General features: G+C 38.9%; 2 protein-coding genes and 1 long non-coding RNA gene across 3 annotated transcripts; 2 read left to right on the top strand and 1 right to left on the bottom strand.

Moving 5' to 3' along the window:
• Positions 1 to 667: 667 nt before the first annotated feature.
• LOC113947429 (carboxymethylenebutenolidase homolog) lies at positions 668 to 5,607 on the top strand. Its single transcript, XM_027643978.1, has 5 exons — positions 668 to 873; positions 1,517 to 1,624; positions 3,483 to 3,625; positions 4,027 to 4,118; positions 5,341 to 5,607. The coding sequence occupies exons 1-5, from the start codon at positions 668 to 670 to the stop codon at positions 5,518 to 5,520; spliced, it is 729 nt and encodes a 242-aa protein (XP_027499779.1). The 3' UTR covers positions 5,521 to 5,607.
• Positions 5,608 to 19,128: 13,521 nt separating this feature from the next.
• Positions 19,129 to 20,262, bottom strand: LOC113947430. The gene is made up of 2 exons (XR_003527720.1): positions 20,181 to 20,262; positions 19,129 to 19,348 (listed from the first exon to the last, which is right to left on the bottom strand). It is a non-coding gene; the product is annotated as an uncharacterized LOC113947430 (long non-coding RNA).
• A 241-nt stretch (positions 20,263 to 20,503) lies between these two features.
• Positions 20,504 to 27,189, top strand: CMBL (carboxymethylenebutenolidase homolog). The gene is made up of 6 exons (XM_027643977.1): positions 20,504 to 20,681; positions 22,387 to 22,609; positions 23,375 to 23,482; positions 24,560 to 24,702; positions 25,571 to 25,662; positions 26,686 to 27,189. Exons 2-6 carry the CDS (start codon positions 22,395 to 22,397, stop codon positions 26,863 to 26,865), a joined length of 738 nt encoding a protein of 245 aa, XP_027499778.1. The 5' UTR covers positions 20,504 to 20,681; positions 22,387 to 22,394; the 3' UTR covers positions 26,866 to 27,189.
• The last annotated feature ends 367 nt before the right edge of the window (positions 27,190 to 27,556 follow it).

Raw genomic sequence — 27,556 nt, 5'->3', positions numbered from 1 at the left:
GCTCTCACACATTCTGAATGAGCTTTGCATATATGCTTGTTTTCTCACAATCCCTTTCAAGGGCACAGAAGCCCAACACATGGGAATCTAGTTCACAAACCCATACTGCAGTTCTTCCATAACTGCATCCAATACATCTGCTCCCGGACCAGCTGTGATGCTGCTACAGAAGCACAGGTTAGCTAGCAGGCACCAGCACCGAGAGAAGCACTGAGCACTATACTTAAATGCAGCAGTTGAGTGCTGTGGTCCTTACAAATAATTCAGAGAAACACACATGGAGTCCCCACAGTGGCCCCATGCCTGGGGTCATCTGAAGCTGTACAGCATCCCACCAGTGCTGACAGAGCCACATGGGAGCAGAACAAATGTGACATGATTATCAAGACCTATATACAGAGTTTATTTGTAAGTTACTTTATAACTTTGATTTTGGTATTTCTCTTCATTCTCAGCTTAATAACACACAATGGACTAGGAGCCATTCTGCACTGGAACATTACTTTTGCTTTTTTCTTTCTCCTTTCAGACAAGGATGTCAATGTTATTTACAGAAGCTACTAAACTACTTTCTGCAGACTGTGTTTGCCTTTATTTGCCCTTAATTATTTGTTTTAACAAATTAGTTTTACTTTCTTACTGCCTTTTTTTTTTTCCAGGTTTTCAAATGGCTGATCCTTTTCTATATAATACTGGAGACAGATCTCACTATGGGTGCCTTGGACATGAAGTACAAATTGAGTACCTTAAGGCATATGTTTGTAGACCATCTTTTTTCACGGACAAAGCTGTGATTGTGGTTCATGATGTATTTGGATGGCAGTTCCCAGATATTAGATACATAGTCGATTTGATTGCCAGTCATGGATATTTGTAAGCAACTTTCTTTCCTGTTTTCCCCTTAAATGCATTAATAGATCACCAGGCCCAAAGCTAGGCATGGCATGTGATGTTTTGCATAGGCATAGGGCAACCATGCCTTTTCAGGCTGAGTGAATAAAAAAGGAGAGGGACAAAACATTTCCACAAAGTCACCAAAGCTACTAAAACTGACCCATTAAAAGTGGCTACCTGAGCACAAAGCCACAAGGAGTCATGAAATGCCAGTGTTTGTGCTTATGTAGAAGTGTAGGTGATCAAAAGATAAACACTGGTATCTATTTTCAGTTGTATAAGCTTTTGAGAACCAAACCTTTTGAACATTTGCTTTATCTTTTAATAGTAAAGAGGTATATATGTGTTTATATAGAATGAGGAGGGTAGCTTACTTCCTTTACTTTTGCGTTAAGTGTGTCTAAGAAAACAATGAGCATTTATTTGTGGTTTGGTGGTTTTTTTCCACACAAAGACATATACTTTTAGCTCTGCTGATTGTCAGAAAAGTATGAGTAAAACATAATTCAGATAGTAGCCATGTAGAAGTGCCCTCTAGTGTAAGACATTAGGAGACATTTAGACATCCACAGATTCTCCCTAACTGGATATGAAAATTGACTTCATTCTACGTCTCACACAGAGCCATCTGCCCAGACTTCTTCAAGGGAACAGAACCCTGGAAATCTACTGATCACTGGGCTGACTTTGCTGACTGGATGAAAGATCACGATCCTATGAAAGTAGACAAGTAAGATACCTATTTATACTTGAACTTTAAAAAACATCCATGAAACAAGGGGAAATTGTATGAAATGTTAGAATGGCACCTCACAGCAGGGTGAGTTGACTGCACAAACACAATTGCTAATTCTGGGTGATTCTTCTGTGAGTCCAGGCACTGTCTTGGCTGGGTTTTGAAAAGAATCATCTGCTCTGCCCATCACTCTGCTTGTTGTCCCCACCTTGTTTTCCTGGGCCCTTTTCTAACTATGTTTTACTGGCCACACAGCCTCCCAGTGTTTCACAAGCTATGAAATACCCAGCACTCTCATCCACAAGTGCTGATTCTGCCCCCAGTTCCTCAATATAACGAGAAAAACACTTCTATAATTGCTGATGTTATCTGCTGGCTGTCACTTGCCCATCTTGCTTTCTGCCTTGTAGATTATGATAGGTACAGATGATATTCTCCTGAGCAGCACTACATAAAATTTTGCAAGATTGCCCAAAACCCAAGATGCATCTGATCAACTATACTGTTTTTCTCTGTGTGAAATAGAGGGACCACTGTCTGTACAGCCTAGCAGTGCCTGTAACAAGGCTTCTCTGAGTTACGGGGAGGCACTGCTTTCTTCAGCATCTATCACCACAGCTCAAAACTTCAGAAGATGATAGTAGGCAGTGACATCCTTTTACTCACCTACCACCTTGTAAGGCACAAGTATTCTTCTGACCCATTCTAGACATCCCAGCAGTGACAGCCTGACTTCAACATCTCTCACTGATGTTTTTGACTATATAGTTGCAGAAGCTGTGATAGATGTTTTTGAAAGGGCAAATGACTAACAACTATAAAAAATTCTACTCCAAAGAGCAGATATGTGGGCACTGCCGTAAAAAATGGAGATCTCAGGTCATGCCTGTGCTGCCTTTTCAGTATTCACTTTTGAGGGTCCCCTCCGGTTTGGATCCATTGCTCTGCCAGAGAACTTGGAATCCAACACACCCATGACTTTCTTAGTACCCTTCCATACAAACCAAATCTGAAAAAGCCTGGCCACAGACCTAGGGCACAATCTCCTCTTCATGTTACTCTCATAATGTTTTTTTTTTTTTGCTCAGCCTAACCAAACCTGTGATGATATACCTACTGTTTGAAAATATTAGTTTATGCAATCTGCATTTAAATTTCATTTCAAACTCTGTAGATAATGAAGAAGATTAAACTATTGAGGCTTAAGAAGTCAGGAATTTAAAAAAAAATTGACTTGCTTTTGTCTACGTTGAAAATAATTTTCTTTTTTTTCATTAAACTTCATGTAAAACTTGTTTTTTTAAACATTATAGATACTGACAGCGTACTTTTGAGTAATTGCTACTTCAGTATAACATTCTTGCATGTGGGCTTGGTAGGATATTTTAGTATTAACTCATGCAACAGGAATGACAGTCAGGATAAATCTTTATCTAAATAGGTGGACTCTGTAGAGATAGTACAGTGAAGCTTATCTATTCCTACAGTCCATAATGCAAGATGTTGTTCTACTTGCAGATATGTCTTGTCTTTAGTTGTCCTCTCCTAGACAAAGTGGTTCAATTAAAAATTTGCTAATTTTGAAAACACAGGAGCAGGTGACAATTCAGGTAAGTATTTAAGTACCTACACCTGTACTTCCTTAAACTAGGACCAGAGATGTTAACTCTCATTTAATAATAGAAGACGCTGTTCTAGGCTGAAATGTGGTTTTTAAAGTAATCCCTGTATTAAATGATTGGGGGTGCAGCACAGAAAACAATGTCATGTATCTCTTGTAAGTTTCTTCTTAAATTGTCAAATATTGCTTCTGCAATAGAGTCCTTAGTTTACTTTTGTTTATATGTCTTAGGGAAGCTGATGTTGTCTTGAAGTATCTAAAGGAACAATGCGGTGCAAAGAAGATTGGTATCGTTGGGTTTTCCTGGGGTGGAATGGCAGTACATCACTTGATGCTGAAAAATCCTCAATTAACCGCTGGGGTGTCCCTCTATGGTAGTGTAGAACACATGAAAACTTACTTGGGTTCTCATGACTATGCATAGTTTGTAACTGTAGTTATTGCTTTGTAGCAATTTCTGTAAAAACTCAAAGGTGAGTTGCAGATTTTAATTATGGTTATTTCAGCAATATGCCATATTTGTATAAAAATCTTAATACTGTAGACAAGAAAAAAATTGTTTTCTTTTGCACAAAAATTTTCTAATCTTATTTTAGTGCTTGGAGAGCAACAAAATATATTTTCCAAATGCTTTTTCTCCATCCAAATATAAACTGTATTGATCTAAGTAATGTACCTAATGAGTAAACCTTAATAGCAACTTTGTCTTTTAATTTGCCATTTATCTTGAAAGACTGTTAACCTCACTAACAGACTGTTTCTCAAAATATTATAGGAATAATTAGAGACTCTGAAGAAAGATACAATTTACTAAATCCGACATTTTTCATTTTTGGTGAGAAAGACCACACCATTTCTTTGGATCAGGTAGGTAAACTTTTGTACTGGAAATACTACTTTTCTGATAATTCATGTATCCCACACAAAAATCCTTGTTAGAAACCATTTTCAGATACAAAAAATTAGACAGTCTAGATTGTTTCGTTTTTATTTCAACTTCCCATATATCTTGCTTAGGTTATTCAAAGCTTCTTTTTTGAGGTGAGAAATTCAATAAAGACCACTCATCAATCTCCAAATGGCTAGATAACCAAAGTGTGAAACTGGTCAGGGAGATCCAACTGGTATGAGCCAAGCATCTCAAAACCTTGAGATACTACTGCTGTGGATGAGAAATCAGGTAGTTAAGCCACTCAGAGAAAAAAAAAAAAGTAATTTCAGCTTAGTAACCAAACTTTCTGATGATGGGGGCCAATGACCAATTGCTTTTGGCATAAGAAGAAAAAAATGAACTGTATGGGAAGACTGGGTGTAGATTTTAACAGAGATGATAACAATTTGTGGACTCTCTTTTGACTCTTGGCCGCCATCTAGCCATCTATGTTCTGATATAACCCCTACCGTAAGCATACCTGAGAGGCTGGATAAATACATGTGTAGGAAACTGGTGCCCTCTTCTGTGAATAAATTCTTTTTCTTCAGTGACAAGGATAAAAAAAAAAAAGAAAGAACGTGAAATAAATTACAGAAATCTCTCTAATCTGCACAATGGGCAGAATTAAGTTTTTGAGGCAAAATAAGTGTTCATTCTCCTATTTTCTAACTTTTTAATGCAAATAAGCACAAGAATGTGTCTGCAGATGTATATGTGTACATAAACATGTGATTAGTACTTTGCATGTACTTATCACCAAAAGATTGTGCAGGAACAGTGTCTTTTTGTAAAGCAAACTAAAAAAAAAAAACCCTCTGTGTTTTCTTAAACTCTGTTACTAAGCCTATCAAAATGTTTTGGACTGATGGTCACTGAAGTTTATGGAATATGTTCTCTCAAGATCAGAGCTTAGATGTATAGATGACAAGCCTAAGAATCTGAATAGAAATGCACCAGTTCCTTTATGACAATGAGATTTACCAAAACATCTTTGCTGTTACTGTTGAGGTTCTTAGACTCACCAATACTTATAAAAAAAGTTTCAGTCTTACATCCCAAAGAGGGTTTTTTCTATGAGAAACGACAAGTTTGGCAAACTTAACCCCCCCCCCCCCCCCCCCCCCCAATGTAATGGAAAATCACTTTCTTTTACAGATCTTCTTATTGGAGGAGAAGTTGAAACAGTATTGTAAAGTTTCATATAAAATTAAAGTTTATCCTGGACAAGTTCATGGTTTTGCACAACTGAAGCCGGAAGATATGAAACCTGATGATAAACCTTATATTGAAGAAGCTAGAAAGGATATGATTGATTGGATCAAAATGTTTGTTTGACAATAGCAGAAGGGATTGCTAGGCTTCAAGATCAGTGAGTGATTTAATTGAGAGAAGAAAACAGTCAAGGAAAAAGTATGTTGAAAGTTGTCACAAACTAAAATAGGTACATTTTAATTTATAGTTTTAAATTATTTTTTACAATATTTACAGAAGATTGTGAAATCAAAGTTGGACTAATGAATGATTAGGCATTAAAAATTGTTTGAATTTACCTTGCTTCCTATTTGCTTAATTATTTTGCATTATGACATTGATAGTAATGATACTGTTTATCCACTTGTCTTTGATAGTGAGCATGACTTGAGTAATTTCAATTTACTTGAGTAATTTCAGGCTTTGTTTTGGTATGATGATTGGTGGCCATAGGTGTTAACATGCAAGCACCCTGGTTTTGCATACAGACATTTTCTTTTATTATCTACAAAGCATTTGTCTCAGTTACACTGCTATCCTGGGCAGAATTTCCTATGCGTGAAACAAACACTTGGCTATATTAAAGAGTTAGGAAGGAATGATGTTGTTAGGTGGCACTCTCCAAGTACTACCTTGGCAATATTAAGAAGGGTACTTCTACTATTTCTTCATGAATGTCAGGGAAAAATATAACTAGACCCTAATCCTGATGGGTCCCTTTCAACTCAGCATGTTCTATTCTGTATTCTATTCTATGAACCTGTGGAAACAGTGGATTTATTGTCCTGGTTCAAACTGTGGTGATCAGGGCTGACAAACAGGTACCCCCATTCAGTCCTGGTTATATTGTTTGCTTCACATGATATCCCTTGTTCTTTATCACCCTTACATCCTTCCAACTACATAATGCATAAACAAAAATAAGCATGCCCATTAACTCTTACCACACTGGTTTCAGTTTTGTTGACCTGCTGTGCTTTTTTTTTTTTTTTAATTGCCTTAGTAATAACTGGGCAACTAGTGTTTACTCAGAGATTCTCTAAGGAACCCATGTCCCTTTTTATTTTCTACAACAGCTTCTCACCCTGTTGCCTTGTTCATGTTGCCGTAAGTTAAGGCTAGCTATCTCCATTAATATTATTTTCCCTTTGGTATCGGGCATGTCTGGCAGTTTCACACACTGCTATCCTATCAGCGTAACTATATGGTCACGGCATGGTGGTTTGTCTGCATACCTCAACAGACTGAGTATGTAAACAGTACTGCCGTGAGGAGAGAAGCCATGAGGCACTGTACACACTGCTTGTTGCTCAGCTCTCAGCTGTGCCAGGCAGTGTCTGTGTGCCCAGTCAGCATGTCTGTCTTCATCTTCTGGGCAGCTGTGTTGATGGAGGCATGGCTATGGACATGGTGACGGAGGATGTTCCATAGCCAGAGAGAGTGAAACATGAAATGGAAAACACAAGTGTTGTGTCAGAGCCAAGGGAGATGCCGTTTGGGAGCACACGGGTGTCTTGGTGCCTGGCCTTCTTGCTGGGGTGATGTGCATCTGCAAAGCTGTCAGCAGCAGCCCCACGCTCTGCAACTCAGTGTCCTGCTCCATGCAGTGACCTGCTGAGATGAGTTTCCTCTGACACCAAGAAGAATAAATGAAAAGTATATGTGTTTTGGTTTTGGTTTAGATACTTTTTTTTAATACTTCCCTGGATGTGCTTTACAGCTCTAGACCAGGTTTCAGGTGGCACTGGGGGGGGGAAATGCAGAAGTGCTACCGACCCACGACCACCATCATTCTCACCTGCAGCCCTCACCTGTCCCGCAGGAGGCCGGGGCCACACCCCCAGCTCCCGCGTGTACCGGGAGCGCAGGGCGCTTTGTGTCCAGTGGGAGAGAGTCACCTGCGGGCAGGCACCGACTGCTGCAGAGAGCTCTTCCCACCCCGGATCCCGGCAGCCGCGGGGCCCGACTTGACGAGAAAGACGCTGGGAAGCGGGAGTGGGGCGAGGTTGGACTGTGGGGCTGCCCCCGCCTTCGCCCTCAACAGTGGTGGTGAAGGCGGTCGTGTCGGAAGGGCGGAAGGGTATAGGGAAAGGCGAGGAAGCAGCAGGAGTTGGGAGAAACGTGGAGCTCTGAGGAGGGGAAGATGTTTCACTACTATGCTCTGGAGTAACCTGCCAATAGAAGTGGTGGAATGTCCCTCTTCGGGGAGTTTAAAAACCCTTTAGGGTGAGTGAAGCTTTGAGTGGTGCGATCTTGTCCTGATCCATGGTAGGAGATTGGACAAGGTGACTTCCAGGTGTGCCTTTGACCTTAAACATCCTCTAATCTCCAAAATCCCCATGCCAATCTGACCAGATGTTTTCTGTACAAGTCTCTGTTAGCCCATGTCCCCAAATGGCTGTACCAGGTCATTAGCTGTATCTTGTGCAGCCAGACATCCAGGTCCCAATCCCACAACATTCCCACATAGGCCAAGGAGAGCTTCAGGCCCTTGGCACCACTCCTCTGCCTGCATGACCTGAGAAAAATTATCCAAGTATCATGGGTTTGTGAAAGCAGCATCATACATCATGTCATACATGAGACAAGGGGCAAGCATGTAATCATGAAAATAGGAATTCCAGGGAGCTTTGAAAGCAAGTGTCTGCTGTAGCTTGTCCTGCAGTGAAAAATGCCAGTTGTTTGAAGTGGGCTAGAAACACACACTGCATATACAACAGCTTTTTCCTATCTGTTTTCTCAAACACTACACAGGTTCTTAAAAATAAGTGTTCAGTTGGGAGCCTCATTAGGTGAAGCTAAGGAGCCAGGTTGTAGGTGTGGGATAGTATGTGTGGGATGCAGCTGCAGGTTGTGTAAACAACTTTTATAGAAGAGATGTGAAAGCCTGCCTGTATTCTTCTCCAAATGTACTCAGCCCTTGGTCATTAGGGCTGGCACAGGGTGTCTCCGGCCTTTCTGGGCATCCAGGCTCTCCTGCTGCTCACAGCATGTGGCCATGTGTGCCATTGCTTCTGGAGCCCCCAATAAATTGTTCCTGGGCTTGGTTGATTGACCGTGGTAGATGCCCTGACCTCATCTCAGATCACCCCCCCTGCACTCAGCATTCATTCCCTCTCTTCAGTATGCAGGCAAGGGGTTTGCAGGAAGTAGGTAAAACTTCCCTTCAGGTTTCTAAAACCTGCATTGAGGCAGGATTCTTCACACCTGCAGAAATGGAAGGATTGTTTGCCTTGAGAGAGGGAAATGAGGCAGACTCTTAACATAACCCCTGACTTCTCAGCCCAGACATAACTAGTTTAGATGAGATGCTGGTGCAGCTGGCTATCACAGCTACTCTTTCAGCACTACATAAACAGCACTGTGGTCAACAGCTTCACAGCCAGACCATACTCACTCCAGGAAATGTTCACAAGATGGGGCCCCTCTCCTTGATTCTCATGAAGACTTTGGGGGATTTTGGCTCTAATTACAGTAATCAACACTCTGAATGGCCCCTGTCAAATCCTGCAGTAAAAGTACACCAGTGTCAAAGGAAACCTGGCTTCCTAGTAAGTGGGAAGCTGTAGCAAGCAAAGCTCTTCGATGCTGTCTCTGCGAGCAGCAAGGCACCAGCCTGCCGGGTTGTGATAAAAGGTGGAATGTCACCTCCTCCCTAGGAGTCCGTAGTTATTCAGAGAAAACACTGGTTGTCATAAAACATTGCCACACCCTGCATTTTATTTGGCTCTACTGAATATTTATCAATTTATCTCCTGTACACAGCAAAATCGAATTGCCTTAAGATATCATTAGAACTTGACAAGCCAAGGAGTTGGAAGAAGCATGATGTAAATTTTACCCCAGAGGTATTCTGTTTATGCTTGCTCATTGTAAGATCTTTTTTTCTTATATAAGCCAGTATAAATAGAGTAATATTAAGCTGTTTAAATGAATTTTAATCATGGCAAATAGTATTAGTTCCAAAATGCTGAGTTAATATCCTTGCAATTCTCTGTTAAAATTGATTGACCAAATAGTGCAAAATCATTTTAAAATGACTCAGCAAACTAAAACTCAGTTGAGAGGGGAAGTCCAAATATTTATCACTGAACAAGTAGTATTCAACCACCAGTAAATAGTAACTAGTAAATCTGAACTTCTGCCATCCAAGCATCACCAGTGCTCACTAGAGGTAGGAGAAGCCTCTATTACAGTATGGAGTATTGTGGAGATTGTTTTTTCCATTTTTGTGTCTGGCACTTCTATGATTGAGGATCAGAGCTTTCTGGAAGAGAAAATGGGGAGTTGCCACCTTGAAGACGTGCTACAGAAGAAACTGGACAAGGTCTGATGAGCAGCAGGAAAAATAAATAAATGGATGAAGGAGAAGGCACAAAAGTGGTCCAAACTAGAGCTGTTTTGGATCTTGCAACCTATTTCTGTGTTGATCCTGTTGCCCCAGGCTCACCACTGTGGGTGAGAGAGCAGCACACATGCTTTTGTGCTGTGGTGGCAGTGTTAGAAGTCCACAGATCAGACTCTACCTAAACTGGGTCTTACCCAAATTGTTTTTCCATTTGGTTTTATTTTATAGAGAGGGTTTGTGTGATAGATGAAGTCTTGAAACTGTTTTTAATACCATTTACTGTGTTACAATGTAGCAGAGAAATTGAAGAGGGGAGAGAGTGTTGGAAGTGTATTAAAGGTTTTATTTGACATCTATTTGAATTAGTTAGAATATCTAGAAAGGGATAAAATGTTAAAATATATTCCTAACAAAAAACAGTTAAGCATTGAAGAGTGCATTCAATTTTTATTGCCTTCGTTCTGCATTTCACTTTAGTGAGGGGACCAGCCAGACCAAGGAATATTGTTCCACTGCATACACTTACAAGGGAAAAGAGACCAGTTCATGTTAATAAGCAAACAGTTTCATTTTGATCAGTTAAGAGTGGGAGCAGAGTGAGGTTAAATGGCTTCTCAGACTAGGATAGAAAAAATGCTCTGTATATGACCATCTACTGCCTGTGGAGGGGAAAGAGAAAGGCACACCAAATATTAGTTTGGTTTAAAAAGGTGGTACAGTGGCCTGTCTGCTGTTGAAAGGAACAAGAAATTATACTGAACTTGAGGGACTCTTGTGAGAAGACCTCTTAGGTCACATACTCTTCAGGAAACCTCCTTCACTTGAGAAAAAATGGAATAGTTTCCAATTTGTCATTTAAAATATATGTCTCTGGAGAAGTTACGTATCAGTGATGTATGAGGGTGTGTTACGTGCACAACAGTGGTATGTATATCTCTCTGTTCTTCTAACCACTTTCAGTTCAGATTACATAGTATGTAACTTGCAGGGAAACCTGCTGATTTACCTTCTTTGAGTTGGTTTATTAGAACTTTTAGAGATGCCAATAAATGATGGGCTCCCTGGAAAAGTATTGTACATAACAGTGGATACAAGGGACCAGCAAAGTGCATGTAGGCAGCATGGCTTTGGATTCCCTAAGGACGAAGGGAAAGGGGACATACAGAAAGAAAACTTTAGGGGAACAGTAGTCAGAAAAGCACCATGCTGACAGTGCTGTCCCCCAGGAGAAACAGCAAGAGGTTACGAGGTGTCTGCCTATGAGGAGGAACTGTAAGACCACATGAGAGGAATAATTATGTAACACAGTGTGAGGGGACTCACGTGGAAATGTAGTTATCACATGCTAGATTGCTCCAGGCACAAAGCTAGGAATGGTAGACTGACATAACCCCTTCTTCTGGCCTTTCCATGCTCATAGGTTGGGCTGACTAACCTGAAATTCATGAATACTTCTGGAATGAATGTGTCAACAGCCTATTTACAATAAACACCTGCAGTTTCTCTTCCAACCTTGCACTACCAAGTGGGTGTTAGGTGTCTGGAGGGGACCGGGGGGATTGTGTGAAGATAATTATTCATAATCACAGTTGTTCCTGCAAATAACAACTGGTTTTCATTTTTGCTTTCCTGCATATTCCTAGATGGCTAATAATGGCCCACATGGTATTGGAGACAGGTTTGACTATGAGGGTTGTGGGCAGGAAGTACAAGTTGAGCACATCAAGGCATATGTTTGCAAACCACCCGCCAGCACTGGCAAAGCCCTGATTGTGATTCATGATATGCTTGGATGGCAACTCCCAAACGCCATATACATGGCTGACATGATAACAACTAATGGATACATGAAAGAAATCTTTTCTTCTCCAAGAAATCCCACTCTTTATGGTTTCTCGCCTAACTGTTATTCTCATACACGAGAGGAAACTATTACAAGGGCAGTTTGAACAATATATTTCCATAATACTAAACCAAAAAGGAACATTGCTGTGAAATGTTGCAGAGTACAGCATGCTTCCCTCACTCTCTTTTGTTTACAGAAGGAGTGACTGCACATGTAGTATGTGTAGAATATATGATGCAGTAAAAAGTGATTCTGACAATTTTCCTAGCAATGTGAGACAGCTTTTAAAAATACTATGTTCTGAAACAGAAGTGTTTATTCTATTTTAGTCTTTTTAAAATAAACAGTTATTCAAGCTGAGTTATATTATGGGATTTAAAAAAATTGTCATCAGCAGAAATACACATGGGGTATTAAATACAATCTCCTTTCCCCCCCCCCAAATATTTCACATTCATTTTTGATGCCCTGCAACAGTTAAATTCCAAAATGCAGCAACATCTTGCAAAAACTGGATATGCTACAAGGTACTCCATTTGCTTTATACTTTATAAACCTTAATATAGGGTTTGACCTGGCCTGCAGTTTCAGAAAGCAAACCTCCATGTGATTCTGTAGCAGTCTAGTTTGGAGAGATAGTGTCTTTAATGCCCTCAGTCTATGGAGAATGCAGGAAATCAAATGTCAGCAAACAGTTGCCATGTGGCTGAGATCTTTCTGTGGAACTGAAAGGAGCTCTGTGTCTCTGAAGATAAGAATGCTACCTTTGTGAACATTTGGATTTTCTGATACACTGGAACAATTAATTGGTCTATAGCATGCTGCTTGCTGCTGTCTTTCCTGAGGACTTGATATCCCCTATTCTGCTCCATGTTTGGAAGTATGTTTGTCTTGTGACCAAATGCAAACATTCTCAACGCGAGAAAGGACACATACTTTGCATGCTGTGCAGGATACTTGCAAATCACTGGTACAACACTATGCAGCTTTATTACAGAGAGTCTGCTCTGTCAAAATACTCAGTGTCTGATGAATTGGTCTTTATCCACATTACCTTACTTGTAATTTTTCTCAGTGATTCATGCCATGTCACACTTCTTTTTGTAATACCTTCTTTCCCTCCACCTATACTGCCAGTACTGCAGTGGTCAAGGGAGAAGACTGGTGTATCCATTGCTCTAGACAGGAGGAGAACTGAGTGTTTTCAGGTAGTAGTGTCTGAATGAAGAGAAGTCATATGTGTCTTGCTTGATTGCTTCACGACACTTCTGAACTGGTGCAGTGATGTTTACTGAGAGGAAAATAGCTGGATTTTTTCCTAGTGCAGTATGAGATGAGGAGATATAAGAGATGTATTTCAGAGACTGTGTGAAGACTGATGGCTTGTAGTTTCTTATTAGATCAGTTTGAATGGGAAAGAACCTGTTCTTTGTGGGTGCAGGAAGGTTCATTTTCAAAGCAGTGTGTGTGTTTCTAACAGGTGGTTATCCAAAGGCAGCACAATTTTGCCCATACATTTCCAAACACACTACACTGTGGATGTCAGTGTTGGTTTTTGGTTTGGGCTTATTGTTTTTGTTTCCCCACAGAAATGATAGAAATGATCAAACAAGGTAAAAAAATAATAAATGCAACATGTTTTGGTCTGATTTAGGCCAAACCAATCCAGTCATTTCATCATGATCATTATCATACACAAGGTGTGTCTGAGGAGGGAGACAGCTAGACATTTAATAAGTGAAAGATGATTGTTATTTCCCAGGGATCTCATTGCTTCCCTATGGGTCGGTCTTGGGAGAACACACAGCAGCATCTGGTGGTGACCTAGTGATGGCAACCTCTGCCATCATGTGATGGAGTCCCTGCTTGTTTCCTTCTGTATGAAAAAACTTTACTATTCATTACTGAATGTGCCATCACAACTGTGCTGCTGGTCACACAACACATTTCAGCTGAGGTCATCTTGAGCCAGGGTTTGTGCACCCTCGTGATGCAGGAACTCTGCAGTACTGAGTGGTCTCTTCCTGTACTTCCCTTTTTCTGGTCACCAAATCAGTAAAACACTCCCCCCTTTCTTCCCACACAGTTTCCCTTCGCTTGTTTTTTGCTGACCTCAGTCTATCAGGTGTCTTTCTGGGTTTTTTTTCTAGCTCATAAGTGAGTGCTCTGTAGTAAACATCTATTTTATGTAATTGTCTTTATTTACATGGAACCCTTTAATGATGCATTTATGTTAAATGGTATATGTTGTAAGCAAAATCTAAAATTTTTGTAATCAGGACCTAGTTACTTAATCTTTTACAAGATAGTCTATTGTTTTACTGTGTACAGTTTCAAATTATGTTCTCAAAACAGGTAAATAGTAGGGATAAAAGTATTAATATTTTCCAGATTTATATCACAAAATGTATTTTGTGGTTTAGGCATTGGAAAAAAAGAATACATAGATATCTATCAATGCTTTCTGACACTCATAGGTATCTGTAGAAGAGGTAACAATGGTATTTAAAAACATGACTTAGGAAAAAGAAATCAAAATTATGACTGGATAGAAACCTTCCATGTCATGAAGGGCCAAAAAAAATCTCAGTGTTTGATTAATTCATTCAATGTTATGTTTTGTGTGTATGTGTGTGTCTGTGTGTGTGTGACTTTTTTCAGGAAGAGAAGTTTAGAAGTCTTCTGATGAGTGGTCTATGTTTGGTGACTGGCTGAAAGCTTGAGATGCCATGAAAAAAAAGTAATGTCAGGGAGCTGGATGTCACATTGCCTGCTGCTGTTACAGACTGCTTTTTTCCATTTTTTTTTTTTATTCTTTTTTATGTTGGTTTGTCATTTTTTGTTTTTAGTTTTTTTGAGGTTGGATGCAGCTAATCTACCTGCAAAGGTGGCCTTTTTTAATGACTCCTTAGAAGTGGGATTGAATTAGTGACCTTTTATTTTGCTTTGAATAGAATCACAGATTCACAGAGTATGTTGAGTTGGAAGGGACCCACAAGGATCATCGAGTCCAACCCCTATCTCTGCACAGGACCATCTCCAGTCATAGCATGTGCCTGAGAGTATTGTCCAAATGCTTCTTGAACTCGGCTTGGTGCTGTGACCATGTCCCTGGGGAACCTGTTCCAGTGCTCAACCACCCTCTGTGTGAAGAATCTTTTTCTAATATCCAGCTTAAACTACCCCTGACACAACTTCAGGCCATTCCCTCAGGTCCTGTCACTAGTCACCAGAGAGATCAGTGCCTGTCCCTCCTCTTTCCCTCACAAGGAAGTTATAGATTGCAATGATGTCTCTCTTCAGTCTCCTCTTCTCCAGACTGAACAGACCAAGTGACCTCAGCCGCTCCTCATATGGCTTCCTGTCAAAGTCCTTCACTATCTTCATTGCCCTCCTTCAAGGACAACTCTCTTGGTAGTGGCTTAGTGATGAGTTTTGTCATCCAGTGTTGGAAACATAGACTGCAAGTTGCTTCCTTTGCTTCAAAAAGCTTTGTTTAAAAGTGCCAGGTAACACAAGCCATGAGAAAGCACAATTCTCATCTGGTGTCTTGCCAAGTGTAACAGACTGATCCTTTAAGATGTTGTATGGAAAGAAGAAAAGAGTTTTTGATTGTGCCAGAGTAGTTGCCCACCATGGTGTAACTGCTCTCAGGCAGCTGATGGCTGCATCATCCCAGAGCAATGAGAGCCAGTGGCTCCCTAGGGAATGAGATGAGAGGAGCCAAGAGGAGTACCACATCTTCCCCTCCCATGTGCAACACTGCCCAAGCATTTATCAGCAAAGACCTGTCACTAGCAGGCTCTGCTGCCTTAATAACACAGAGGAAAGCTATTGGCAAGAAAACATGGAGAAGGGGTCAGACTAATTAGAGACAAAATTAAACTTCCTGGGATAGCAAATGTCTTGGGCTGTTGGGACTAGCTATGTCAAAGGTTGCTGGGCTTAGGTATTCGGTGAGAAGATTATGGGAGACATAACTGAATCATTTCCAGAGAGTTCCTGTCTCAGAGGGCTCAGTTGTTGTAGAAACCCTTCTAGTTTGGAATCTGTCCCCTCTCTGCTGTAATGGGAAGGCAGGGTTGCGCACTGCCTAGCATTTCTTACAGGCAATTCACACGTTTCAAGTGTCAGCTGCAGTGAGGAAAGAATTTTTTGGCAGTTAATTTGCTTCTGTATGCATTTGTGCACTGGCAGATACTGTGCTATTTGCGAAGCTGGTTTATTGATGGCATATATAGCTTGCATGACCAAGGGGGGAGGAAACAGGTCTGAAAACACAGCCTTGAGGTGATACAAAAGCCTTAAATGCTACCTCTCTCCCACCTAAACTTTCTTTTTACTGCCTCTGCATGGTGACAGATACTTCAGGGGTAAATGAGTATTTTCAGAACTCAGCATCTAGCCAAAAAGTATTTCAGGCTACATTGTAAAATCTGAAAACATCTACCATGTTTTTTACATTGACTTCCCTGCAACAAATACTAACTTCAGTTATTGTCATCATTTTGACTAGCTAATGAATAGTATTCTCCAGAGAGGTTTTTATTACTTTTTAATCAACATTTATTAAGCAAAAATTTATCCAGCCTCTCAGAGAACGTTAAGCTTTAACTCTTATATGGTGTGTAATCAATCATCTACTTTCTATCCCTTTATGTTTCCTTAGATATATATTATTTATATTGCTTTTTTATTGAATTCCATTGGCTTCTATTTTTTTCTCTCTCTCTGATGATTTCAGATTAGTAACCCCTAAGGTTTACCTGAAATAATAATTTATATGAAGTATGTCAAAGAAAATATAGTTGCAGCATGATGTGGGGACACTTATATGCATCTCTATATTTTCTTTTCATATTTCAAATACTGGTTTTGAAATTGCTTGATTTGCATTTAATTATATGTTCTAGAGAAGCAGATGCTGTCCTAAAATATCTAAAGGAACAGTGTGGTGCAAAAGAAATTAGGGATCATTGGTTTTTGCTGGGGTGGTGTTTCTGTACATCACCTGATGATGCCACACTGGGAATTAAAGGCTGGTGTATCTCTCTGTGGTAGGTAAATACAAGAAGGTAAACGTGCATATGCATGTTGTGTAGCTTAAGTACTTGATCTAGCATTATTTCTTCAAATGAGGTTGTTAGCTGATGAAGAGAGATATTTTCATCAGAGCTGGAAGGATATTATGCAAAGAAAATAGCAGTGAGGATATTCATTCCTATTTTCAGAATGGGTCATAGCAGCCATGTCTTTATTTTAGATCTGGACAGACATACATGTTGTTCTTTGGTCACCTTCCCAATTTAGCTTCCTTTTTCCTGTTTACTACTCCTCTGCGTGCTGCAGAGCTAGAACTTCACCCAGGAACAGAGTGTAATCAAAGATTCTGATGATCTATCCAGTCTCCTGAACCCTACATTTTTCATTTTTGCTGAAAGATATGACTTCATTCCCCTTCACTGAGTATGCTAATAACCATAATTTTTGATTTCTGCATGTTTAAATTTCCATTCTGGATTGGGAGTAAAAATTCAGCCTCACAATAATGTTTGAAGATCAAAAAAACAAGCAGGAAAACAGAGCTAGACATAGAAGGGCTAAGAATGAAATATAGATTATTTTTTTTCTTAAGTCTCTTTCTTTTGTAAAAGTATGGCTACTAAACTCAAGTTAAAAAGTTTTATCAAAATCCCACTGCTGTTTTACAGTAATCTGCTCAGGGAGTTTTGTTGTATGACAGCTTTCTATTGGTCCTAGGAACAAATAAACCATGTAGGATACAACAAACCGCATCCGTAGGTGTTTTTAAGAGGCTTTTTTTTTCAGTTATAGTGTATCTAGCATTGTCATAGATTTCACATATAGGAGATACTGCTGTTCTGTCCATATCTTTGCAGAGTGTAAGACCTGTCCTTATATTGTAACAAATTGTCTAGAACACTACCGCAAAAGTTGGTGACATGTTTTAATACGCTTTGAAATATCCTCCAGTTCCTTGAGATTTACGTTAATGTTTGAAATAAGTTAAACTAATGGTAAATTAATCTGTTTGTGTATTATGGCCACTGTTTTTCTAACTTCCACATAAATCATAAGTTGAAAATTTAGGGACACAAATACATTGTTTGGCAAAGCTCATTTTGAGAAATGAGTATTTTTTGACTCGTACCCTGGTGGCAGATGTGTATTTAACAGGTGATGTAATGGGTCATATCTTGTTTCAAAATTTGTAGCTAAGGTTATTCAGATGGTATACTACTTTCTCAGATTACCTGTGGCTCTGTGAAACTCTATAGACACTTTCCTGGTCAGGTTAGGAATTGAAATGTACAGTGCAATCTGCAGACAAGGCATTTAATGTGGGGCTTCCAACCATGGCTACTACCTAAAGGAGAAATGTTGCATAGCTTTGCATAATTATATCTTGTTACCTACTTTTCCCAGCAATGATATGAGACAAAATCCTCTGTGTTGCATCAGCTCAAGATTGTATCCACCTCAGCACCCAGCCTCCACTTGTGGCCAGCAGTGACTGTGCAGGGAATATCCTCTCTTGTGAAACATCCTGGCAACCTGCCCTTCAGGGGATTCCTGAGCTGGATATTCCCACTGGAGCATTGTGTCCAATGGCCACTGGTGGACCAAACCTCTGAGGATTTGCCAATCCCTCTTTAAACTTGCTTGATCCGCTGCTCTCTAGTGTATCTTGTGATGGTGACTTACACTGCTTAATTTTGCCTCATGGGATGAAAGGCTTCTGATTGTTAGTTTGAAACCAGGTGCCTCCTGTCTTCACCAGGTGCTGGTACCTCTAAAGTTATAAGAAAACCAAAAATGATTGTACGTCTCTTTTCACCTTATCAGTGCTACTGATGAAGACTGTATGGAATTTAATAGGGAGAAAATGTAATTTAGGGAAGTCTTAATTTTACCAGTGACAGTCTCTCAAATTAAATATACTGTCAGAGAAATATATATTGTGGTGTGTCTCATGTAAAAATAGTCAACAGTATTAATGAACCTTATCTCTCTTCATTGGATTTTAATTTTTTTGCTTTTTCCCCACATGTGTTTTCCTCCTTTACATGCTGCTAATATCCTCTCCCCCCCTCGCCATCTTTCCCATGGGGAGGTCTTCAGAGAATTCTGGTCTGCAACTGCTGATTAACTGTTGTTTTTCATATGATACCATCTAATGTAATATATTAGTACAGCTGTTATCTGGGTGATACAGCTGTCATAACACATCTTTTCCAGGAGAAGAATGTAGAGGTCTAGAAGTTTATGGTACCTTAATTATCCCAGTGTCTAACCTTAATAACTCCACATTATTGATGTTCCATGAGCATTAGAAGGTAAGCTAATGTGCTAGAGGACAATCAGGACGTCTATTTAGAGAAGAGCAGTCATTCATAAATGCTGGAACAGCATGTGTGCTGTAACACTAACACCGTGACTAAGCAAAAAAAAAAACCAAAACCAAACCAAACCAAACTGAGATGCAGCATTTGTTTGAAGTGAAAGGGCAGCTGTGAGCTACTACAAGTACAACCAAATCTTCTTGATAAAACCGTAAGTCACTAAGTAAAAGCTGGACATATGAGATCCAAAAGAGACATATGTTTACAGTATGAAGTGCAGCCAACTGCTTGTCCAGAGATCATGATGTGTTGAATTAAGATTTGACTTTCAAGTGAAAAAACAGCATGGATTGCCTATAAAGGAACATGAAACAACAGGAAAACAAATTAAAAGAAGTTTAATTTCTAAAGTTTAATGTTAATATTATGTAAAGGGTAATAGTCGTATGTATAAAGAATTATTTCTAGAGCAACATGACTAAGAAAGTGGAAATGTGCTTAAACAGCTCTAGCGGAGAGAAGGTTCTGCAAGTACTGCTGTAATTTTTCTTTTCTAGGAATGATGCAAATTCCTAGTCTCATTTATTTGGCTACTGTTATTTAGAGTTGCTATGGAGTATCTAAGCAACATGTGTCCTATAATCTGTAGTACACAAGTGGGAAAAGCCAAAAACCCAAACCAAAACCGTTTGGTTTTGAGCCTTATGACTTTGCTCTGTAATTCTTGGGTAGGCTTTTTTTCATTTGTTTGACTTCTTTTTAGGGATTGCAAACAAAGAGCACTAGCAAAGTTATTTAGAATACGAGAAAACAGCTTCCATATGAAGACTAAATTGTAAGACAGAAGTGTAGTGGACTAATGTGCATTTAGTCTACTTTTTAGATGTGTCTCTGAGGGAACAGTGAGTTTTGGATTGCTAATATATTTAGTTAAAACTCTTTAAGGAATAATTCTAATAAACCCATAAAAAGAAAATCAGAAGAATGTGGGGGGTACAGTCAGAGACTTTAATTAAAAAAAAAATGTATAAAATGTCTTGTGATAGGATAAGAGTGTATCAGTATTTTAAACACATTGTACAGCAGTCTACAAAGCTTTCTTACATGCTGCTTAATTCACTCTGAAAATAGTAACTATTTTTCCTGTGCTATATAAGCTTTGAAATGGTGTCTCTACTTTACTCACCTTGCTGATGACTTTAAATATGTCTTTTGCCCAAGTATGAATAGTCTAAAGAACAGATAATGCCAATGTAATGTTTAAAAGTGATAATTCCCCAACCTTTAAAAGCAAAGAAACACCCTTAAAAAACAAACAAACAAAAAACCAAATCAAACCAACCCCCAAAAAATGTAAACACGGTTTTTTCTAGATGGATTGCTCGGCTAAGTCATGCTTAATACCATTTTGTGTAAGTGAAAAAGAAGGCTTGGTACGCAGCTTCAGCAGCGCTCCTCGCGGCAGCACACCCCGCCTACACCCGCGGTGAAAACGACGTTAAAAAGAGTGGACTTGGTCACCGCGGAGACACCAAGAGAAAGGCTTATGTAACTCTGACTTAAAGAAACAGGATCTTTGCACTCACCCTTTGATTTTGTGCTTTAGAGCTTTCTTTTGGAATCCCATTCATCCACGCTGAGCTCCGGCATCTTGCGTCTACTGTCTCGCACACTTGCTGTGCTGCAGGTATGTGTGGAGTTTGTCATGTTTTTGGTTTTTTTTAAGCTTTCACTGCTTTTTCTTCTGAGAAATGTAGAGCAAGTGCGTACTGAGATCTGACTCAGCGTGTTTGGGGGATTTTCATTTTACCTGCGTGCTTTTTTAAGGAGTGCGAGCTCATTTAAATGCAACTGGAGGCTACTTTTGTTTTTGGTTTTGTTTTTTTTTTTTTTTTAGATGATGCTTCAGAAATCTCTTATTTTCCCTCCAGAGGTGGGGAAGACCTCTCAGCAGGAAGACTCAGGAGAGTGTGTTGAAAATGAAAGTGCCACACAGCAATATATTTATATTTTTGTGGCTGTAGATTCAAGTCTGAAAACTAGTTATTGTTTGGTCTTCAAATAAATGCTTAAGTGAAATCTCACAGGATCTGCAGTCTAGCTCTGGTAATATTGTTTGGGATAGTCTGAATTTTAAAGTCTGCAAATTCAGAAGATCCTGGTCTCTGGAAATCTGCGCAATTCTTCTGACTGCCAGACCGTTTGTTTGTTTGTTTTCCTAAAACTGTCCCTTTAATGCCACAACTATTTAAGTCCCACTCATCCAGGAATGGTTCAGTAATTTGCTTTTTCCTGTTCCTCTCTGTGAGTACATTTGGCACAGTCAAGTTTGAACATCTTTGTTTCTGCACTAACAAGGTTTTCTTTGGTAGTACAAACAATTTATCTGTAGAGAGTTTACATAAAGCTTTACCTAAATTCTCTCCATGTTCTTTAATCATTTGGAGATGCTCTGTGCATATTCAATGAAGTTATTCAGGTAAGTTCACTCACTTTGTTAACCTAAGGTTGATGGCATGAAATCATTAACTTGAGTCCAAGGAGCTACATACATCCGTGTTAGATTCACTTTTTGACCTTTGTGAATTGTTTGTTTTCATTTAAGCAATAGTTTGAAAAAAATTAACCATACCATTCTGTTACCTGTTTGATAAAAACTTTGGCTCCACTTAAGGATTTTTTTCCCTATCTTGGAGTTTGAATGTGTTCTTTATTTAATATTAAATAAATACGATATTATACTCTGACTTTTGCTGGTATATTTTTTCTCAGCACCTCTCCTATGTATCCTTTTTCAGAAGTCTGCAACATCTGAGGCTAAAGCTATTTAGAAAAAGGATTTATTGACATTGAAAAAGTCAACTATGGAATATTTTAACTCTCTGGAGGAAAATATTTAGTCTGAGTGTAATTATATCTTCCTACACAGTAGCTGGGGGTTTTTTTCCTTCAAAATGCTAAGTCTTGTATTAAGCCTTCGCAGAGTATACTAAAGAAAGTTGTACATTCCTGACAGAAAATACACATGATGAAGAGTGAAAGAACTGTGAAAAGGACTTTTATCACTAAGTAAATAATTCGTGATGGTTGCCTGACTGCTTACTCATAACTTTATTTTTATCACATTACTTACTATAGGGCATGGAACTCCTAGTTATGTACCTGGTCCCTCCAGCAGAGTTCATAAGTAACTCTAACAAGAATCTTATTCATAAAAAACACTCCAGTGGGTTTATTGACTAATACTGCATTTTAGATCAAACAGTATTGAGCATGTTCAGTATATTACTGTAATGATTAAAAAATTGAACAGTTTATGATACCACTGTCTTTTGAACTTTTTCGATGTGGTATGCTTTGGTATTCACAACTGAATATTTTTTGTTCTTTAGTATCACACATGGCTAATGAATCAAGGCCCTGTCCATGTGATATTGGAGACAGGTTTGACTATGGAGGCCGTGGGCAGGAGGTACAAGTTGAGCACATCAAGGCATATGTTTGCAAACCATCTGCCAGCACAGACAAAGCAGTGATTGTGATTCATGATGTATTTGGATGGCAACTCCCAAACACCAGATACATAGCTGATATGCTAACAACTAATGGATACATGTAAGAAATACTACTGTTTTCAAAATGTCTTTTTAATAAGAAAGTTTGTTGAGCCACTATTTTCTGTTTTCATATAAACCCAAAAACACTAATAATTTCATAGACTTTCCCTACACCTTTCTCTAGCAACTTTCCCATTAAAACAGTGGAAAAAATCTAAAAGAGTTCAGTAGTCCTACCATAATAAGTTAGTAGGTAAGCACATAAGATAGAGATAAATGTTATTCTGCATCTTCCATTTTCCATGAACCTGAAACGGCCTATTTCCTCCCTCTTGATGTAGCCTTTGTGTAACTTTGTTGTTATGGTAAAAATTGCAATGAAGCTGAAGGTCTTTCAGTGTGGGTAAAGTGTACCAGCTCGTGCCAAAGAAAGAAACAAGTTCTCAAATATTTGAAAAACATATTTGGTATCTACTTTCTTATATTACTGGGTTGGCGTTCCTTCTAGCCCAAATGTACATGCCATGTATGTGGTTGGTTTTTCTAAAATTTGGTAGGAAAACGCTAAGGATTTTCAGTTACAGTTAGCTATTTATCAAATTAATGAATGAATTTTAACAGGGCAAAATGTATCTGCAAATTATACTAAGTCTCCTTATTAGATGTAGGAAAATATTGAGGGCTGCTTGTATAATACTTTCATGTAGATTAAGTACTATGTGTATTCAACAAAATTAATTTGTTGTGTAGTACACATGGACTTTGCTTTAATCCTTTCTCATTATTATTTTGTAGGCATAAAATATTTTCATTTTTCTTACAGAGCCATCTGCCCAGATTTTTTTGTGGGACAAGAAGCTTGGAAACCTTCTAATGACTGGGGGACTTTTGATGAATGGCTGAAAACCCGAAATGCCGGCAAAATAGACAAGTACAACTGTTGTTCCTTGTCCAGCGAGTGGACATCCTTATTTCACAGGGATTTTTGCCTCAGTAAAGATGCAGCATTAGATCCTAGGTTATTAGTGGGTCAAATATAATTGGATGTCCACAAATAGAAATTTCATGTAGCTCACGGGATAAGCTCATTGTTATGTGATGGGTGCTTTTTGGAGAAAAGTAGTAGTTTGAACAAGAATAAAAGCACCCACTGTTTACCTGTGCAGAGAGTAGAAGTGAAATGAGTGACTAAAATGAAAAGAACAAACAAAGGCTAGAAAATGCAGCTCACTCCTTCCTCTTCAGTTTGATTCAGTTCCTGCACGTAGGCATAACTTCCACAGATTTTAGATTGAGTGCAAGTGCAGTCACTGAACACTATGTAACTAGGGAACAGCTAGTTCAAAGCATACTAATTTCCCGCTCTTCTATATTTCCCCCATTTTTATCTGACACACAGCTTGATTGCATAATGTTTCTGGTAATTTAGAAGCAATAATTTTAAATTTTCTTCCACAATTCTATAAACTATTTGTCTTCCTGGTTGGAGATAGTTTAACTATAGGTCAGATTTGCCATAACGGGATGCTCTTGACTGGCTGTGTGTCTCAAACTTTTATTTGTGTTAGCCTATATGGCAACTATTGCTATTTGTGAAATTAATTGGACTGCTATTTATAAAATCACCCTATGTCCTAGTAACAGTGATGTAGAAAGACTGACTTTCTCCTTTGTCTTCTCCCCTGGAGTTTCTCCTGTATTTTAGAAATGAATAATAGTAAAGCAGTGTTGTGGGTTGGCCCCAGCCAGCAGCCAAGCACCTGTAATGCCATTCACTCAGTCCCCCAAGAGGAACAGGGGAGAGAATAGGAGAAACAAAGTAAGAAAACTCACAGGTTGAGATAAAGACAATTTGATAAGTAAGGGAAAGAAAAACCAGGAGTGATGCAAAGGCAGTTGCTTCCTCCCAGAAGCAGACTGATGCCCATCCAGTCTCTGAGAAGCAGCCACCAGGGAGGCCAGAGGAACAGAGCTAGAGCCTTAATTCACTTTCATTTGCATGTCTCAGAGAAGTTGATGTCGTCCTCAAGTATCTAAGGGACCAATGTGGTGCAAAGAAGATTGGTGTCATTGGGTTTTGCTGGGGTGGAGCAGCTGTGCAACATCTGATGCTGAAAAATCCTCATTTAAAGACAGGGGTGTCCCTCTACGGTAAGCCTGAAATACTTATTACACTCTGAGCAGATACAACCAGTGCAGGAACTAGTTCTGTAGGGCTATTACTGTAACAAAATTCAGTGTGACATCTAGTGGATGGAAGAAAGTGATTTTGTTATACAAAAGTAAATTGTTTTGTTATATCAAGCAAATTGATTTAGCACACTAACATTTTTGCACTTAATTATAACCAGCAAGATCTATGTATTTGAGTGGGGTGACCAGGATCCCTTCTGTGCAATACAGCATACAAGAGACATCAAATGCTAAGGCTTCACTGTGGCTGAGGTTCCTCTTGACTGGCAATGACAAAAGGGTTTCTGGGCACATAATCTCAGGAATGAAAAGAGTAGCCAGGGTGATAGATGTCTAGTTTTACTTAACTTAAATTCAAATATATTTGATCAGTCAAAAATACAGTGTCAATTTGCTATGAATTCATATCAGGATATGTACACTGAAGTCCTAACCATGTATCTGGAATGCTGAATATTTACAATTATCTTAAAAATGGCCTGCCTATTAGAGGGGAGCAGCTAGAGGTGAGCAGCTCCTACGTGTCCATCTTTCACAGAACCCTGTCTCTGATAGTGGTCAGAAGCAGTTGCCCAAAGAAAAACACAAAAATGAGGCAAGTGTAACATTTCGTCCCTGATTTTTCACACAGAACTGGTCTTTTTATCTTTAATAACATCCCAAACATTCCAAAACAAAAGGGATTTTTAAACAAAGTGTATTTAATTCCATTACAAAGCAGCTGTAACTGATCAAAATGTCTTGTAGTTTTATTGTACAGATTTGGTAGTGTTTTAGCCACTTTAAGTAGGATGACTCATTGTATATGCTTCTCTTTCTTCCCTAGGAGTCATCAGGCGCTTTGATGACAAATCTAATTTGCTGCATCCTACATTCTTCATTTTTGGTGAAAAGGATGACATCATCCCATTGGAGCAGGTGAGTTTCCCATCACAGATATTTGTCTTTTTTATGCCTTTCACGCTTGTTTTGTAACTTGGTATTTAATGAGGAGTAAGTAGAAACCTAATTTGCACTTTTCTTCCCCTTTTCTTCCTTCACTAACTCTTACAGTACATCTACACAAATTTATATTATTTATCCCCAAATCAAAAAGTTTTAAAGTGTCACTAAACATGTTTTCTGTTTCTGTTCGAAAATATGGATGATTGTCATCAGTTCTTAGGAAAAGAGCAAGAATCCAAAGGAAGCCTTCTGTCAAGTTTAAGATAGCAGACCCTCTTTAGTGATACTGATGGTCCCTAAAATCAGCAGAAAGTTCCCACCTGTATAAGTGGAATCACTGGGTGCAGGAGAATTAAAAAATCCTGTGACTAGACTTTTCCTTTCCCCACTGTCCTGCAGAGCTTCTCCTTTCTGATACTCTGTCAACAGCCTTTCTCTGGAGTGTGGGTGGAGAATGACTGGAGAAAGATAATTATCTACCAAGGGGATCAAAGAGGAACGTATGCTTTTATTGAGTGGTGTTGGCTTTAATTTTCCTACCAACAGTGCCAGCTGCTTTGAACTACTGATTTTGTATCTATGCCTCTCCTTCCTCAATTTTAAATTAATTCAAACTCTTGCCCCAGTTTTCTTTTTTTTGTGTGTGTGAGGCCTATCAGTAATAACTTGTACAGTGATCACTACATGCTAACCTTCTTATGAGCTCAGCAATAGGTGTTTTTGCCTTTACAGGTATTATTACAGCAACCCATAAACTTTTTTTACATTTTATACAGTCATATGCTGCTATTTTACTGGAGAAAAGAACCTAGTTCAACAAAGCAAGTGTAGAAACAGAAGTGCATTTAGGTACAAAATTAGTAGAATAGGAAACAGTGGCAAGGACACACCGTGTCTGTCTTCCAGAAAAGTAATAAAACCAGGACAATTTGAGGACTGTAAGTATAGAATGTGTTAACTTTGTACTCAGTCAACATGGAACATTCTGTGTTACAGGTCACCTCACTGGAGCAGAAGCTTAAACAAAACTGTAAAGTTGATTATGAAGTTAAAATTTACCCTGGACAGACACATGGGTTTGTGCATCGCAAAAGAGAAGATATCAATCCTCAAGATAAACCTTATATTGAGGAAGGAAGAAAGGATATGATCAACTGGCTGAATAAATATCTTTAGCTTAAATTAATGCCCATAAACAAAATCAATTCTTCTAGAAAATCAGGACATAATACAGACTGTATTGCTAAAAATGTTCTTACAAACATAAAAGCTTTTTATAAAACTCTTCTTCAGAAATACTACTTATTTGCACTTACCTTCTAAGTAGAGGCTTAGAAGTGGCTTATCAAATGCTGAAAGCTATAAATGTAAGAAATATTTTGAAAATTAATCTTGCATATCTTAAAATTATTAGAATCTCATGTGGTATATTCTATGGCATCTGAAAGTTTCATTTTTTTTATATCAATGTCAACATGATTAAAAGTCATTGAACGTCTGCCCATGCTTGAGAAATTCTCTCCTTAAGCCGTGTTTAATGTTGTTTTGCTGTGACATTTTCAGATCCAGGATTTTCAGCTTTTAGGTAAATATAGTCTGTGTTGGAAGGCTGGGATGTTTTCTTGGAAACAAGATGTCCTTTTCAGGAATTCATAAAAAGTAAGCTAGAAAAAGGAAGGGGAAGGGTAATGGGAAGAAATGTATGTGAACTGAAAGAGAGTTGCAAAAAGTTAGGAACCATGACTGACGTGAAGAGACTAGAAGAACACGAAGGACCAGAGAAGAAGGAGAATAGGACACAAAGAGACTGTGAAGAGCAGGAAAATTCAGAAGAAAAAGAAGAACAGAGAAGGAATAGGAGACTACT

Source organism: Corapipo altera, unplaced genomic scaffold (assembly GCF_003945725.1).
Source record: "Corapipo altera isolate COAL_440 unplaced genomic scaffold, ASM394572v1 24b, whole genome shotgun sequence".
Lineage (NCBI taxonomy): Eukaryota > Metazoa > Chordata > Aves > Passeriformes > Pipridae > Corapipo > Corapipo altera.
The sequence above is the reverse complement of the archived record's forward strand: the minus strand, read 5'-3'. Positions and strand labels throughout refer to the sequence as shown.